The 17,500-nt window shown below is 38.7% G+C and overlaps 2 protein-coding genes across 2 annotated transcripts in view; one reads left to right on the top strand and one right to left on the bottom strand.

Annotated features, from left to right (window-relative positions):
- The first annotated feature begins 2,070 nt into the window (after positions 1-2,070).
- On the top strand, positions 2,071-4,647 carry atp6v1g1 (ATPase H+ transporting V1 subunit G1). Its single transcript, XM_039822472.1, has 3 exons — positions 2,071-2,271; positions 3,406-3,506; positions 3,877-4,647. The coding sequence occupies exons 1-3, from the start codon at positions 2,190-2,192 to the stop codon at positions 4,048-4,050; spliced, it is 357 nt and encodes a 118-aa protein (XP_039678406.1). The 5' UTR covers positions 2,071-2,189; the 3' UTR covers positions 4,051-4,647.
- A 9,268-nt stretch (positions 4,648-13,915) lies between these two features.
- LOC120572598 (NF-X1-type zinc finger protein NFXL1-like) overlaps positions 13,916-17,500 on the bottom strand; it is an 18,795-nt gene continuing 15,210 nt past the window's right edge. The window contains exons 7-11 of the mRNA XM_039821921.1: positions 16,802-16,935; positions 16,486-16,571; positions 16,260-16,335; positions 14,114-14,201; positions 13,916-13,964 (exon numbers count right to left, since the gene is read on the bottom strand). Coding sequence (XP_039677855.1) covers positions 13,916-13,964; positions 14,114-14,201; positions 16,260-16,335; positions 16,486-16,571; positions 16,802-16,935 — 433 coding nt within the window. The remainder of the gene's footprint in view (positions 13,965-14,113; positions 14,202-16,259; positions 16,336-16,485; positions 16,572-16,801; positions 16,936-17,500) is intronic.

Consider the following 17,500-nt stretch of genomic DNA (forward strand, 5'->3'; position numbering starts at 1 on the left):
GAAGACCCCGTCGCCCTCTAAACTTTCAGCTCATACAATGAGAAGACTGATCAGAGATGCAGCCAAGAGGCCCATGATCACTCTGGATGAACTGCAGAGATCTACAGCTGAGGTGGGAGACTCTGTCCATAGGACAACAATCAGTCGTATACTGCACAAATCTGGCCTTTATGGAAGAGTGGCAAGAAGAAAGCCATTTCTTAAAGATATCCATAAAAGTGTCGTTTAAAGTTTGCCAAAAGCCACCTGGGAGACACACCAAACATGTGGAAGAAGGTGCTGTGGTCAGATGAAACCCAAATCGAACTTTTTGGCAACAATGCAAAACGTTATGTTTCGTAAAAGCAACACAGCTCATCACCCTGAACACACCATCCCCACTGTCAAACATGGTGGTGGCAGCATCATGGTTTGGGCCTGCTTTTCTTCAGCAGGGACAGGGAAGATGGTTAAAATTGATGGGAAGATGGATGGAGCCAAATACAGGACCATTCTGGAAGAAAACCTGATGGAGTCTGCAAAAGACCTGAGACTGGGACGGAGATTTGTCTTCCAACAAGACAATGATCCAAAACATAAAGCAAAATCTACAATGGAATGGTTCACAAATAAACATATCCAGGTGTTAGAATGGCCAAGTCAAAGTCCAGACCTGAATCCAATCGAGAATCTGTGGAAAGAACTGAAAACTGCTGTTCACAAACGCTCTCCATCCAACCTCACTGAGCTCGAGCTGTTTTGCAAGGAGGAATGGGCAAAAATGTCAGTCTCTCGATGTGCAAAACTGATAGAGACAACCCCAAGCGACTTACAGCTGTAATCGCAGCAAAAGGTGGCGCTACAAAGTATTAACTTAAGGGGGCTGAATAATTTTGTACCAATATTTCAGTTTTTATTTGTTTAAAAGGTTTGAAATATCCAATAAATTTCGTTCCACTTCATGATTGTGTCCCACTTGTTGTTGATTCTTCACAAAAAATTACAGTTTTATATCTTTATGTTTGAGGCCTGAAATGTGGCAAAAGGTCGAAAAGTTCAAGGGGGCCGAATACTTTCGCAAGGCACTGTATATATGTATATATATATGTGTGTGTATATATATGTGTGTATATATATATATGTATGTCTGTATGTATGTATACATGTGTGTATATATATATAATGTGTATATATATGTATGTATTTGTGTATATATATATATATATATGTATGTGTATATAAAATATATATATATATATATGTGTAAATGTGTGTGTGTGTGTGTATGTATATATATATATATATGTGTGTATATGTGTATATGTGTGTATATATGTATATATATGTGTATATGTATATATATGTGTATATGTATATATATGTGTATATGTGTGTATATACATATATATGGGTATATATATATATATATGTATATATATATATATATGTATATATGTGTGTAAATGTGTGTGCGAGTGTTTAAGAAAGTATGTAAAACCAAGAACACCAGCAGATACTGTTGATTGTTCTATAACTGTGTTGCTAATAAAGTTTAAAATAAGAATAAGATGGGCGCCTGGGTAGGTCACTTGGTAGAGTACGCGCCCGTGTACAGAGCAGAGGCCCAGTCCTCAACGCAGTGGCCACAGGTTCGGTTCCGACCTGCAGCCCTTTGCTGCTTGTCACCCCATGACCAAACTGTCCTGTCAATAAAGGCCTAAAATGCCACAAAAATAAAATTCAGTTCAATTTTATTTATAGTATCAGTTCATAACAGAGTTATCTGGAGACACTCTACAGATAGAGTAGGTCTAGACCACTCTCTATGATTAACAGATAGAGTAGGTCTAGACCACTCTATAATTTACAGATAGAGTAGGTCTAGACCACTCTATAATTTACAGATAGAGTAGGTCTAGACCACTCTATAATTAACAGATAGAGTAGGTCTAGACCACTCTATAATTTACAGATAGAGTAGGTCTAGACCACTCTATAATTTACAAAGCCCCAACAAGTCCAGTAATTCCCCCAAGAGCAAGCATTCAGTGGGACAAAAAGAGCCTCCGCGTGACCAAATCACGTGATGGGCCCGCAGCGTGACGTGCATCAGCTGACTGCAGTCAACAGAGGAAGAAGAAGAAGAAGAAGAGGACTCCGTCGACCTTCAGCTCGTGAATCTGTCGCGTGTCTCTGTGTTTTGAGCCAACATGGCGAGCCAGTCCCAGGGCATCCAGCAGCTGCTGCAGGCCGAGAAGAGAGCCGCGGAGAAGGTGGCCGAGGCCCGCAAACGTGAGTGCACCGCGCGGCCTGGTAGCGCGCTGCGGCCCGTTAGCCCGCTAGCACAGTAACACGGAGTCAATGGAAACATAGGCCAGTTTACAGACTCTGCTTCTATTTTAATGTTTTTATTAATAAAACAATCAAACTGGAGACATGTTCAGAATCAGGGACGTCTTGGCTCTAATTCGGCTGACACACACCTGTCTTTACCTCGCGGGATTTTGGTAAAAATGTGTTTTTGTGACAGTCGGTAGCGTCACTACTGTTCCTGCTGCCTGTCGGTTCAAACCGTAAAAATAAGGTTTAAACCTTTAATATACAGTCTGTGGTATTATTATTATTATTATTATTATTATTATTATTATTATTATTATTATTATTATGAATACATGTAGGTATTAAACCGTGACGTTGTATCTGTCCATAACATCATCAGTGTGATTACTATCATGTGTTTAAAGTGTCAGAATGTGAATGGGGTCTGGTTGGTCAGATTATGATGTGTTTAATCCTCCATAGACTTGAATGCAGTGTGTGTTTGGTGAATCATATTCCGACTGCAGTAACTGAACTCCTGGTTATATTTTATTAAACAACCTTTGGCCGTAATTCTTTAACATGATTGAATGATTGAATGGTTAAAACGCTGCTCTGTGAGTCAGCCGCTAAGCATCATGGGAGCTCTGAGTCACAGAGACACTATGGACAAAATAACAGAAACACTTTCAGGATAATACAATTCAGTCTATAACAAGATCTCTCTGTCTCTCTCTCTCTGTCTGTCTGTCTGCCGGTCTCTCTCTCTGTCTGTCTGTCTGTCTGCCTGCCTGTCTCTCTGTCTGTTTCTGTCTGTCCTTCTGCCTGCCTGTCTCTCTCTCTCTCTCTCTCTATGCCTGCCTGTCTGCCTACCTGTCTCTCTCTCTCTCTCTCTCTCTCTCTCTCTCTCTCTCTCTCTGCCTGTCTGTCTTCCTGCCTGTCTGTCTCAATCTCTCTGTGTCTTCCTGCCTGTGTCTCTCTCTCTCTCTTCCTGCCTGTGTCTCTCTCTCTGTCTCTCTCTGTTTCTCTCTCGGTCTGTCTGTCTGCCTGTCTCTCTGTCTGTGTGTCTCTCTGTCTGCCTGTCTGTCTGCCTGTCTGTGTCTCCAGGTAAGAACCGTCGTCTGAAGCAGGCTAAAGAAGAGGCCCAGGCTGAGATCGAGCAGTACCGTCTGCAGAGAGAGAAGGAGTTCAAGACCAAAGAGGCTGCAGTACGTTTACTATATATACATATATACACATATATATACACATATATATATATATATACACATATATATATATATATATATATACATATATATATACACATATATATACATATATATACACATATATATATATACATATATATACACATATATATATATATATATATATATATATATACTGTGTGTACATATACATGTCTGTCTGTCTGTCACTGGTGATGCTGTGTCTCTATGACATCACCTGTCGGGTGATGTCATAGAGACACAGCATCACCAGTGACAGACAGACAGATAATAGTTAGAAGAATTAAGGCCTTATTTACGTTTTCATTGAATAATAAAATATGTTCTGCCCCCCCTCCCCCTCCAGGCCCTTGGTTCCCACGGCAACAGCGCGGTGGAGGTGGACCGCGACACGGTGGAGCGCATGAGTCACATCCAGGCCAGTTACCGCGGCAACCGGGAGGCCGTGCTGGGAGAGCTGCTGCGCCGCGTCTGTGACATCAAGCCCGAGTTCCACGCCAACTACCGCGTGGCGGGATAAAATGGTGGTGGGGGGCACGAGCCCTCAGAGAGGTGGGGGGGCGGGGCTAACACAGGACGTTAGCATCATTAGCTTCGTTAGCTTCAATCACAGCCAAAAACCTTTTTTTTTTAAGTTTATCTGGGAAAAAAGGTGTTTTATTTTGAAGGATTGAAGCTCGTCACTTCCTGTTCTAAGCTCCGAAAAACACACGTTCCTAAATGTTGTTACTGTGTTGATGTTTACGAAGTATTTATATTAATAAATTAAATCTTAAGAGTTAATTTCTTAAAATCTTTCCTGAATCTAACAAAATAAAAGTCTCTGAAGCTTCGAAGAGAAAATCAGCCAATCAGGATCCAGCTTCTAGTAAAATTAAAGAATAAAAGAATCTAACTGAAGCTGATTGGTTGTTGTTCTCTGAACTCTCCTCCAATCAGGAGCCACAGTTTGTCTCTGTTCTTGCCTGATTGGCTGAGGAAGTCCCGAGGCTTTTATTGTGAAACTCCTGTGCGTTTCTGCAGTTTTTTGATTGTTTTCTGTGTGTGACCATGTGACTTCCTGTTGACGTTTGTGAAGTGATGATGAAATAATAAACTGAGTGTTGATTGGCTGAAACTGTGACGTTAAAGAGAGATTATTGATTATTGTTAAATAAATAAAGATGCTTTACACAGTAGCTACTTTTTAACCATTAACATGTTTTATTATAACTAGACAGATGTCTGCGTTGACCAATCGTCTGTCAGAAAGATATTTAAACTGTTACATCATCATCTTACACGTGATTAGATGATATTATTTTCTCCTCCACAACTTTATTGAAAATAACAGTTAACCCTTGTGTTGTTTTCAAAGTTTCTTTATCAGAATAATCAGCTTTTTTTTTTAAACTCAGAAATTAGGTATAATTTTATATAAATGCGTTTTTTTGACCATATATTAAATAAGTGTAACACTAGTGGTAATAGGTTGGAAAGAAGTTGGCTAAGAAGATGTAACACAGAATTGGGAGATAATTTATACGTCATGCTTTATAATCTGGCCAATCAGAGGACAACACAAGCGTTAGGGAAATATTAAATGATCCACAGACTCAGGCATATCACTTTATAATGGGTTCTTTCAAAGATTATTATTTTGGGCATTTCTGCCTTTAGTGGATAGGACAGTTAGATATGAAGGGCGGGGGGGGGGGACAGGTCGTCCCAGGTCGGACTGGAGCTCTGGTCCTCTGCCTCGAGGCCTTCACCTCTCAGTATATGTGCGCCCGCTCTACCGCTGGGCCCACCCGGCCACGCCTTTAAATAATGTTAATAAGTATGTAGAGCACAGGGGTCAAACTCGAGGCCCGAGGCCCAGATCCGGCCGCATTTCAATTTACCTTCACCATACATTTAGGCCCTCCTCGTTTTTGTCGCTTTTTCCAAAGTTTTTGGTGCTTTTTATTGTTTAATTACATTTTTGGTGTTTTTTTCGACATTTTTGACGCCTTTTCTGGCGGTTTATGCGTTTTTCTCAATGCTTTAGGCACTTTGTTTTAACTTTTGGATGCTTTACTCAATGTTTTGCCACTTTTTATGAAAATGTTGATGCTTTTTTCAGCCTTTTTCCAACTTTTTCGGCTTTTTTTTTCAACGTATTTGTCTCTGGCTGAGGAACTTTATGAGGCCCAAAGTGTAGGAGAAGACTACAGGATAGGAGACATGCAACAATACAGTCACAATATTAGAATAAAAAGCCTTAAATAAAAGCCTGTCGATAATCTCTCTGTGTCTGGCCCTGGATGGGATTCCTAGTTTCCAGTGTGGCCTTCTGGGAAACCCCCCCTGATGTAGAGAGTTCATAAACAATCATATAAAATTACAATAAGACACAAAATCAAATCAAATATTCTTCTCAAAGTTCACCGTTCAGTTTGACAGACTCAATATATTCCTTAAAGTCACATATTTAGGGGGAAACATTCGTTGTTTAGTTACATCTTCCAGATAAAACCAAAACGTTAACAATTAATTAAACGTTACAACGTTCAGATGACTAAAAACTGGACTTTTCACCGCTTACGTGGCTCCTACAAAGTCCCGCCCCCACCTCAGGGCTCGCCTTCTGATTGGTCCAAAGCGTTACATTTTAGCCCCTCCCCTGTATCTTGCTTAAGGACGTCATGACGCAGGGACCCGGAAGTGGTGGCGGAGCGCAGCAGAGAGACTGACGGCGAAGAAGAGAACGACTTTCTCCTTTCTTTCTCGCGACTTTTTTACTTTTGGAAAGACAACACGAGAAAAGAAAAAGTAGAAGAAGTCCCGGAAGTCTTCCAGGTGAGCGCGCGATCTGTTTCTGTGTGTTAATGTGTGTGCGTGGGTGTGTAACTGTGTCAGTGACCTCTGCTGCTAATTACACCGTACCACACTGTTTGTTACTGTACCAAACTCCATAGAGCAATGTCACAGTTTAAGGCCTGTTCGCACATAGCCAAGAACAGGAACACGCGGGGTTCGAACCTGTGACCGTTCCAGGACAGGACGGGTCTGGTAGTAAATTCGGGGTGGACTTAGCCCACCTGCAGAGTCCTCGTTGCCACGAGCCCTCACCGCTATGACCCGGGTTACGTTAATCTCCGCCAGCCGCTCCATGCGTTCTACTGGGGAAAGTTGACAAGATTTAGAAGGGGATCTGGTTCAAAGGAATGTAACGGTCAGTGATTGGAGGATTCCATGCACGCCGATTTACAGGACAGCTCGTGCGCTGGCAGGGCAGGTGTGGGTTTAAAGTCAGCCGCGTGCACGAGCAGGGCAGCGTGAGACCGTTAGCATCAGGTTAGCATCACGGGAGTCTGTCTGGTCGTTAATTAAAGAACTTTTTGGATATTAACGATAAAGGAAGAGAACAATGACGTCATGAGACAGATTATCTGACGTCAGATCAGTCACACGTCAAATGTCAAAAACAGAGGTGTCTTTACACTCGGAACACTGTGTGTGTGTGTGTGTGTGTGTGTGTGTGTGTGTGTGTGTGTGTGTGTGTGTGTGTGTGTTTGTTTTGTCTCTGTGTGTGTGTGTGTGTGTGTGTGTGTGTGTGTGTGTGTGTGTGTGTGTGTGTGTTTTGTCTCTGTGTGTGTGTGTGTGTGTGTGTTGTCTCTGTGTGTGTGTGTGTGTGTGTCTCTGTGGTGTGTGTGTGTGTGTGTGTGTGTGTGTGTCTCTGTGTGTGTGTGTGTGTGTGTGTGTCTCTGTGTGTGTGTGTGTGTGTCTCTGTGTGTGTGTGTGTGTGTGTGTGTGTGTGTGTGTGTGTGTGTGTGTGTGTGTGTGTGTGTGTGTGTGTGTGTGTGTGTGTGTGTGTGTGTGTGTCTCTGTGTGTGTGTGTGTGTGTGTGTGTGTCTCTGTGTGTGTGTGTGTGTCTGTGTGTGTGTGTGTCTCTGTGTGTGTGTGTGTCTGTGTGTGTGTGTGTGTGTGTGTTGACCTCCTACTGCTCCTGAGTCTGTGTGAACAATGCAGCAGCTCAGGTATTAATAACACAAAGACTTAGATAAACATACACAAGGAATCAGACCATTCATACCACAGAAACATGCTGCGCTGTCTGTCTGTCTGTCTGTCTGCCTGCCTGCCTGCCTGTCTGTCTGCCTCTCTGCCTGCCTGCCTGTCTGTCTGTCTGCCTGCCTGCCTGCCTGTCTGCCTGTCTGCCTGCCTGCCTGTCTGCCTGCCTGCCTGCCTGCCTGTCTGTCTGTCTGTCTGTCTGTCTGTCTGTCTGTCTGCCTGTCTGCCTGTCTGCCTGTCTGTCTGTCTGTCTGGAGTCAGGAGTTAGAAGCCTGGAGGTCAGTTTCATTTCCTGTTGGATGAGTTTTTAATAAACAGCTGTCCTTTTTTTTTAAAGATTTTTGGGTCATTTTAGGTCTTTATTAGTACAGGACAGCTTAGACCCCCCCACTCTGCTCTGCATCAGCCAATCAGCATACATCCAGGACATGGTCCCCCCACTCTGCTCTGCATCAGCCAATCAGCATACATCCAGGACATGGTCCCCCCCACTCTGCTCTGCCTGTGCCAATCAGCATACATCCAGGACATGTCCCCCCCACTCTGCTCTGCACCAGCCAATCAGCATACATCCAGGACATGGTCCCCCCCCCACTCTGCTCTGCACCAGCCAATCAGCATACATCCAGGCATATCCCCCCAATATATCCCTTCCTTAAAGTCACATATTTAGGGGAAACATTCGGGTTTAGTTACATCTTCCAGATAAAACCAAAAAGTTAACAATTAATTAAACGCTACAACGTCAGATGACTAAAAACTGGACTCTTTCACGGCTTACGTGTCTCCTACAAAGTCCCACGAACCCTTTAGGGCCCCCCGTCTTCTGATTGGTCCAAAGCGGTTCTTTAGCCCTCCCCCTGTATCCTATTGAGGTCACCAGCTGGCGAGGGACCCGGAAGTGGTGCATGGAGTCGAGCAGAGCCGACCGGACGGCCAAGAAGAGAACGACTCTTCCCTCTTCCTCACACTTCCACTGTTGGGAAGACAACACGAGAAAAGAAATCTTCTCTTATTACATTTATATATTATATATTTATATATATCTGCATTTATATATTATATATTTATATATATCTGCATTTATATATTATATATTTATATATATCTGCATTTATATATTATATATTTATATATATTATATATTTATATATATCTGCATTTATATATTATATATTTATATTTATCCATTATATATTATAATTTATATATATCTGCATTTAATATTATATTTATATATATTATATATTTATATTATCTGCATTTATATATTATATATTTATATATATTATATATTTATATATATCTGCATTTATATATTATATATTTTATATATATCTGCATTTTATATATTATATATTTATATATATCTGCATTTATATATATATATTTATATATATTATTATATATTTATATATATATATATATTATATCTGCATTTATATATATATATATTTTATATATTATATATTTATATATATCTTATTTATATATTATATATTTATATATATCTTATATATATTTATATATATCTGCATTTATATATTATATATTTATATATATCTGCATTTATATATTATATATTTATATATATCTGCATTTATATATTATATATATTTTATATATCTGCATTTATATATTATATATTTATATATATCTGCATTATTTATATATTTATATATATCTCATTATATATTATATATTTATATATATTATATATTTATATATATATTTATATATATAATATATTTATATATATCCATTTATATATATATATTTATATATATCTGTATTTATATATTATATATTTATATAATTATATATTTATATTATTGCATTTATATATTATATATTTATATATATTGCATTTATAATATATATTTATATATATATATATTTATATTATCCATTTATATATTATATATTATATTATTTATATATATTATATATTTATATATATCTGCATTTATATATTATATATTTATATATATATATTTATATCTATCTGCATTTATATATTATATATTTATATATATCGCATTTATATATTATATATTTATATATATATATTTATATTTATCTGTATTTACATATTATATATTTATATATATTATATATTTATATATATCTGCATTTATATATTATATATTTATATATATTATATATTTATATCTATCTGCATTTATATATTATATATTTATATATATATTATATATTTATATATATCTGCATTTATATATTATATATTTATATATATCTGCATTTATATATTATATATTTATATATATATTATATATTTATATATATCTGCATTCATATATTATATTTATATATATATATATATTTATATATATTATATATTTATATATATCTGCATTTATATATTATATATTTATATATATCTGCACTTATATATTATATATTTATATATATCTGCATTTATATATTATATATTTATATATATATTATATATTTATATATATCTAATTTATATATTTATATATATTATATATTTATATATATCTGCATTTATATTTTATATATTTATATATATCTGCATTTATATATTATATATTTATATATATCTGCATTTATATATTATATATTATATATTATATATATTATATATATCTGCATTTATATATTATATATTTATATATATTATATATTTATATATATTATATATTTATATCAACACCTCGAGACGTCCAGACATCAACATGTCATTCATTAAATGTTTTTGTGTCTGAACGACATTTAAACATCTTTTATTTTCTGTGTCTGGAAACGCTGCCAACACGCTGGCGTGTGGTGTGAAGAATAGGCGCCGGTGTCACGCAGGCAGCGTGCACGCTCTAACCTGTTACCGTGGCAACCCAAATATAAACGGACACGCCACGCAGCCGGGGTGTAACCGGGGTCCGTGTACTTGGCGGCCAACGGATTTTCGTTTAGAAAGGAAAAAACAAAACGAGAAACGGCCAGTTTCCCAATTACTCAATTACTAAGGGAGATTAAAACGAGATTACTAAGGGAGATCAAAACGAGATTACTAAGGGAGATTAGTAAGGGAGATTACTAAAGGGAGATCAAAACGAGATTACTAAGGGAGATCAAAACGAGATTACTAAGGGAGATCAAAACGAGATTACTAAGGGAGATTAAAACGAGATTACTAAGGGAGATCAAAACGAGATTACTAAGGGAGATCAAAACGAGATTACGAAAGGAGATAAAACGGATTACTAAGGGAGATCAAAACGAGATTACTAAAGGAGATCAAAACGAGATTACTAAGGGAGATCAAAACGAGATTACTAAGGGAGATCAAAACGAGATTACTAAAGGAGATTAAAACGAGATTACTAAGGGAGATTAAAACGAGATTACTAAGGGAGATCAAAACGAGATTACTAAGGGAGATTAAAACGAGATTACTAAGGGAGATCAAAACGAGATTACTAAGGGAGATCAAAACGAGATTACTAAGGGAGATCAAAACGAGATTACTAAAGGAGATCAAAACGAGATTACTAAGGGAGATCAAAACGAGATTACTAAGGGAGATCAAAACGAGATTACTAAGGGAGATCAAAACGAGATTACTAAGGGAGATCAAAACGAGATTACTAAAGGAGATTAAAACGAGATTACTAAGGGAGATCAAAACGAGATTACTAAGGGAGATCAAAACGAGATTACTAAGGGAGATCAAAACGAGATTACTAAAGGAGATTAAAACGAGATTACTAAGGGAGATCAAAACGAGATTACTAAGGGAGATCAAAACGAGATTACTAAGGGAGATCAAAACGAGATTACTAAGGGAGATCAAAACGAGATTACTAAAGGAGATTAAAACGAGATTACTAAGGGAGATCAAAACGTGACGAGAGTTCTCGTCGAGGTGAACAGTTGTCTCGTGAGGCGATGTGATGTCAGCGTGATGTCAGTGTGATGTCAGCGTGATGTCAGCGTGATGGAGCGTGATGTCAGCGTGATGTCAGCGTGATGTCAGCGTGATGTCAGCGTGATGGAGCGTGATGTCAGCGTGATGTCAGCGTGATGTCAGCGTGATGTCAGCGTGATGTCAGCGTGATGTCAGCGTGATATTACTATTGAAGATCCCCCTGCCACTTTTAAATCATCTGTGTGGCAACATTTTGGTTTTCCTGCGGAAATAATAAACGGCGAAAGAGCGCCAGACGAGACGAACACAATATGTAATTTATATTAGTTTTCAATATAGTCATTTGTAGCTCTTTGTATCTTTCTTCCCTAGGCCTAATTAAAAGTTAAAGGGTGAATGCCACCGCTTCGCTTTTGATAACATTTAAGAGTAACATTTTACCTCTCTAGGGAACATTTTCACATGAGAAGCACATCACACTGTGCAATTAGTCACAACACAATAAGAGCATAAGTAATAAACGGCGAAAGAGCGACAGACAAGACGAACACGATATGTAAACATTGTAAGAAAACATGCCGTACACCGCGGCTAACACGAGCTCTATGCAGAAACACTTCCAGCCCCACCACAGCTCTCTGCTAACTACTGCAGCCGCCACGAAAACACTAAAGGGCAAACGACTCTAGAAGCCTTCGCATCTCTGCCACCGGTGAGTGCAATAACAGGGACTTGGGCGCTTTCACTGCAGCTGATATGAGGCCATTTTCTGTGGTGGAAAATGTCGGATTTCGGCGACTGCTCCACACACTGGAACCGAGGTACGTCATCCCATCACGCGCGCATTTAAGGGTTAAATTGTACAGGGCAGAAGTCAGTTGGTAGAGTTTATACAAAACATTTTGCAGTGTTTGCACGTCCTTTACTGCATATTATTCATTAAAATAGTAAAAAAAAAAGTTAAATAACATTCATCATTAATAGTTGATTTCAAAATGCACCTAAATTGTTTTGCATTTTGTGATTTTTCAGTTGAATAAAAAAACTATTTTCCATTCATATATTTCATCATTGAGGATTTCTTTAAATTTTTTTTAAAAGTCTCGTTCTTGTGATGTGTCTCGTCTCGTCTCACCCCTAATAATTACCGTTAGTAAACAGGAAAACAAACATTATTTGTTTTTTGTTCTGATATTAAAAAACGGAAAACGAAAAACTATCTCGTTATCCGATTTTCTTTGATGTGTTTGTAGATGAAATCTGAAATTAAATGTGTATAAATCTTATTCCTCATTCATAGTTTTCGTGACCCGGAAGCGATCGTAGGTAGTAAGCGGCTGCAGACCCGGAAATCATTTGGACATCAACGAGACCATGGACAGTTAGAATGAGACGCACGGAAACATGTTTTTAGACCAATATGCTAACCATGATTTGGCTTTCCCTTATCAAATCCATCAAGGAAATACAAAGTGAGGTGAAACAGCTGCTGCAGCTGAACCAGTCCGTCAGCATCAAAGATGAAGAAACTCCAACTCTCATGCTTTGATAGCTTTACTAAAAAGTCCTTTCCTGTCATAATCCTGCAGGACTGGTTTTTGCATTATTAAACGTGCTAAATGTTCAATGTTGCATTCACAGAGCGACACGTCCGGAGCAGAGACCCTCACTAGGATAAAGACAGGAGGTGATTAGCCCCCAGGGTATTTGTAACTTTGCGTTTTACAAAATCTTTGCACTCACTTCTTCTGTTACTTCATTACTGCCACTAAGGGATCCCCTGTCTCCCTAACATGGAAGTCACTGCAACAATTCGCCTTAGATACTCTCTTCTCTCCGCTATCTCACATGCTATCATCTGTCTCCCTGTCCCTCTCATTCATCAAAAATGAGTCCACACAACAAGACAACCATCATAGTCTAATAATAATAATAATAATAATAATAATAATAATAATAATAATAATATAATGAAGCAAAAACATTTTCAAAATTTCTCTTTCACATAAAAGGTCTCTAATGTTGTTTTGCGCCATTGCTTTGGCAAATATCTGTCAAACTAAACCATGATTTGGCTTTCCCTTATCAAATCCGCAAAAGACCCGATTTAATACAACAATATCTGTCAAACAAACAGGGCTATAATTAGTATAAATAAGATATAAAAACCAATATAAATGTGATTTTTGAGGTTAAAAAGTAACCACCTGTCAGTAGGCCTACATTTTAAATGAGCTCACTTTTACTAGTAATTTTACTTTGTACTTGAGTAAACATGCTATATATATATATATATATATATATATATATATATATATATATATATATATATATATATATATATATATATATATATATATATATATATATATATATATATATATATATATATATATATAAAAATTAATTAGCATTTAGCGGGGCACTACTTTTGGACCCATCAGCAGGTGGCGGGGTGCTCAGCGTTTGGCTGAGTCAGGCCTGGTCCCCTGCAGGTGAGACAGGTGAGACAGGGTGAGACAGGTGAGACATGGTGAGACACGTGTGACATCAGCTCAGAGTCCGTCAGAGATAAGTTAGAACAGACTCAAAGGTCAGACATGTGACACACCTTGACCTCTGATTGGCTGATTAACACCTGAACAGGTTAACCTCTGACATCATCACTTTACGGTCCAGCCACAGCTTCTCATTGGCTGTCAGGGAGACTCCTAACAGCTGATTGGCTGTTAGAGGATCGTGTCAGCGTCATTGGCTGAAGTTAGTCCTTTTATCAGTTTTTATTGGCTGTTAACTCTCTCTCTCTCTGTCTCTCTCTCTGTCCCTACCTCTCTCTCTCTCTCTCTCTCTCTCTCTCTCTCTCTCTCTCTGCGTCCCCACTCTCTCTCTCTCTCTCTCTCTGTCCCTACTCTCTCTCTCTCTCTCTCTCTCTCTCTGTCCCTACTCTCTCTCTCTGTCCCTACTCTCTCTCTCTGTCCCCACCTCTCTCTCTCTCTCTCTCTCTCTCTCCTCTCTCTCTCTCTCTGTCCCTACCTCTCTCTCTCTCTCTCTCTCTGTCCCTACCTCTGTCCCTACCTCTCTGTCCCTACCCCTCTCTCTCTCTCTCTCTGTCCCTACCTCTCTCTCTCTCTGTCCTACTCTCTCTCTCTCTGTCCCTACCTCTCTCTCTCTCTCTCTCTCTGTCCCTACTCTCTCCTCCCCCTCTCTTTCTCTCTCTCTGTCCCCACTCTCCTCTTTAGAGGACCACTAAGGTCTATATAAAAGAGACTCCAGATACAGTATTAGGGGACCACTAAGGCCTATATAAAAGAGACTTCAGATACAGTATTAAGGGACCACTAAGGTCTATATAAAAGAGACTTCAGATACAGTAGGGGACCACTAAGGTCTATATAAAAGAGACTTCAGATACAGTATTAAGGGACCACTAAGGCCTATATAAAAGAGACTTCAGATACAGTATTAGGGGACCACTAAGGTCTATATAAAAGAGACTTCAGATACAGTATTAGAGGACCACTAAGGTCTATATAAAAGAGACTTCAGATACAGTATTAGGGGACCACTAAGGCCTATATAAAAGAGACATCAGATACAGTATTAGGGGACCACTAAGGCCTATATAAAAGAGACTTCAGATACAGTAATTGGGGACCACTAAGGTCTATATAAAAGAGACTTCAGATACAGTATTAGAGGACCACTAAGGTCTATATAAAAAGAGACTTCAGATACAGTATTAGGGGACCACTAAGGCCTATATAAAAGAGAGACTTCAGATACAGTATTAAGGGACCACTAAGGTCTATATAAAAGAGACTTCAGATACAGTATTAGGGACCACTAAGGTCTATATAAAAGAGACTTCAGATACAGTATTAGGGGACCACTAAGGTCTATATAAAAGAGACTTCAGATACAGTATTAGGGGACCACTAAGGTCTATATAAAAGAGACTTCAGATACAGTATTAGGGGACCACTAAGGTCTATATAAAAGAGACTTCAGATACAGTATTAGGGGACCACTAAGGCCTATATAAAAGAGACTTCAGATACAGTATTAGGGACCACTAAGGTCTATATAAAAGAGACTTCAGATACAGTATTAGGGGACCACTAAGGTCTATATAAAAGAGACTTCAGATACAGTATTAGGGGACCACTAAGGTCTATATAAAAGAGACTTCAGATACAGTATTGGGGGACCACTAAGGTCTATATAAAAGAGACTTCAGATACAGTATTAGGGGACCACTAAGGTCTATATAAAAGAGACTTCAGATACAGTATTAGGGGACCACTAAGGTCTATATAAAAGAGACTTCAGATACAGTATTAGGGGACCACTAAGGTCTATATAAAAGAGACTTCAGATACAGTATTAGGGGACCACTAAGGTCTATATAAAAGAGACTTCAGATACAGTATTAGGGGACCACTAAGGTCTATATAAAAGAGACTTCAGATACAGTATTAGGGCACCACTAAGGTCTATATAAAAGAGACTTCAGATACAGTATTAGAGGACCACTAAGGTCTATATAAAAGAGACTTCAGATACAGTATTAGAGGACCACTAAGGTCTATATAAAAGAGACTTCAGATACAGTATTAGAGGACCACTAAGGTCTATATAAAAGAGACTTCAGATACAGTATTAGGGGACCACTAAGGTCTATATAAAAGAGACTTCAGATACAGTATTAGGGGACCACTAAGGTCTATATAAAAGAGACTTCAGATACAGTATTAGAGGACCACTAAGGTCTATATAACGTGTACCTGTGTGACAGGGCTGTGTACAGGTGTGCTGCTTGCAGGGTAACAACTTGTTGCACTGCTGCTGACAGGACCAGGCCTGGAGAGACACAAAAACACACACACACACACACACACACACACACACACACACACACACACACACACGTCATTTCAGAGTGCAAACTATAAACTCCGTCCAGTAAAACACATGAGTTTAAATCTTTTGAATTTGTTTTTTTAGGCGTACCTTGTTGCTACAGCGACGGGGGAGGGGCTTAGCTTTCCCACACAGACAGGAAACAGAAACCATCTTTGGACACGGAGGACAGGGACCTAAACACACACACACACACACACACACACACACACACACACACACACACACACACACACACACACACACACACACACACACACACACACACACACACACAGTTAAACATTACAGACTCTGACACGGAAGGTGTAATCTGTCTGTCTGTCTGTCTGTCTGCTGTCTCTTTCTCTCTGTCTGTCTGTCTGTGTCTGTGTGTGTGTGTGTGTGTGTGTGTGTGTGTGGTTACCGGGGTGACAGAGCAGCAGGCAGGTGTGTCCACAGCTGGGTTTGAGCTCCTTCTGACAGACGGAGCCGCAAGAGTGAGGAGCCAACCAGGGGTCAGCTGGAGGATCCTGCAGCTTCCCACAGAAACACATGTACCTGAACACAACACAGACACACACCACACCACACACACACACACACACACACTTAACAGCTGGCCATTTGAACCATTACATATCAATATATAGGTTTATAAATGGAAATATGTCGTGATGAAAATCCCAGTTTAAACATAAACAGAACTTGAGTCAGTTTCCTAAAGACAAGACTCTTATTTTGAAAGGAACCAGCTCTTTTAAAGTCTTTATAGAAGCTGATCTGAGATCTAAACGTGCGACTGAGTCCCAGAGTGTCTCCAGTATGAAATGACGGAGCTGTGTGGCGTGGTGGAGCCCCCCGCTGGACACCTGCAGTAGTCACACGCACTGCCAACAGACCAGCTGTCCAGCTCCGATTATTATTCTAAGTGTCTGACAACATTATGGGATGGATCCCTACAGAGATAGAGCTTTTAGTTAAAGAGTAAGATCCTTTTAGTTTAACATGAAACAGCCCCGAAATCACCATCACCAAACTCCACCAGACTCCATGTAAATAATCAGGACTTTTAGAGTGTATAGAGCCAGCATATTTCCACCAGACTCCATGTAAATAATCAGGA

Source organism: Perca fluviatilis, chromosome 14 (genome assembly GCF_010015445.1).
Source record: "Perca fluviatilis chromosome 14, GENO_Pfluv_1.0, whole genome shotgun sequence".
In the NCBI taxonomy this organism is placed as follows: Eukaryota; Metazoa; Chordata; class Actinopteri; order Perciformes; family Percidae; genus Perca; species Perca fluviatilis.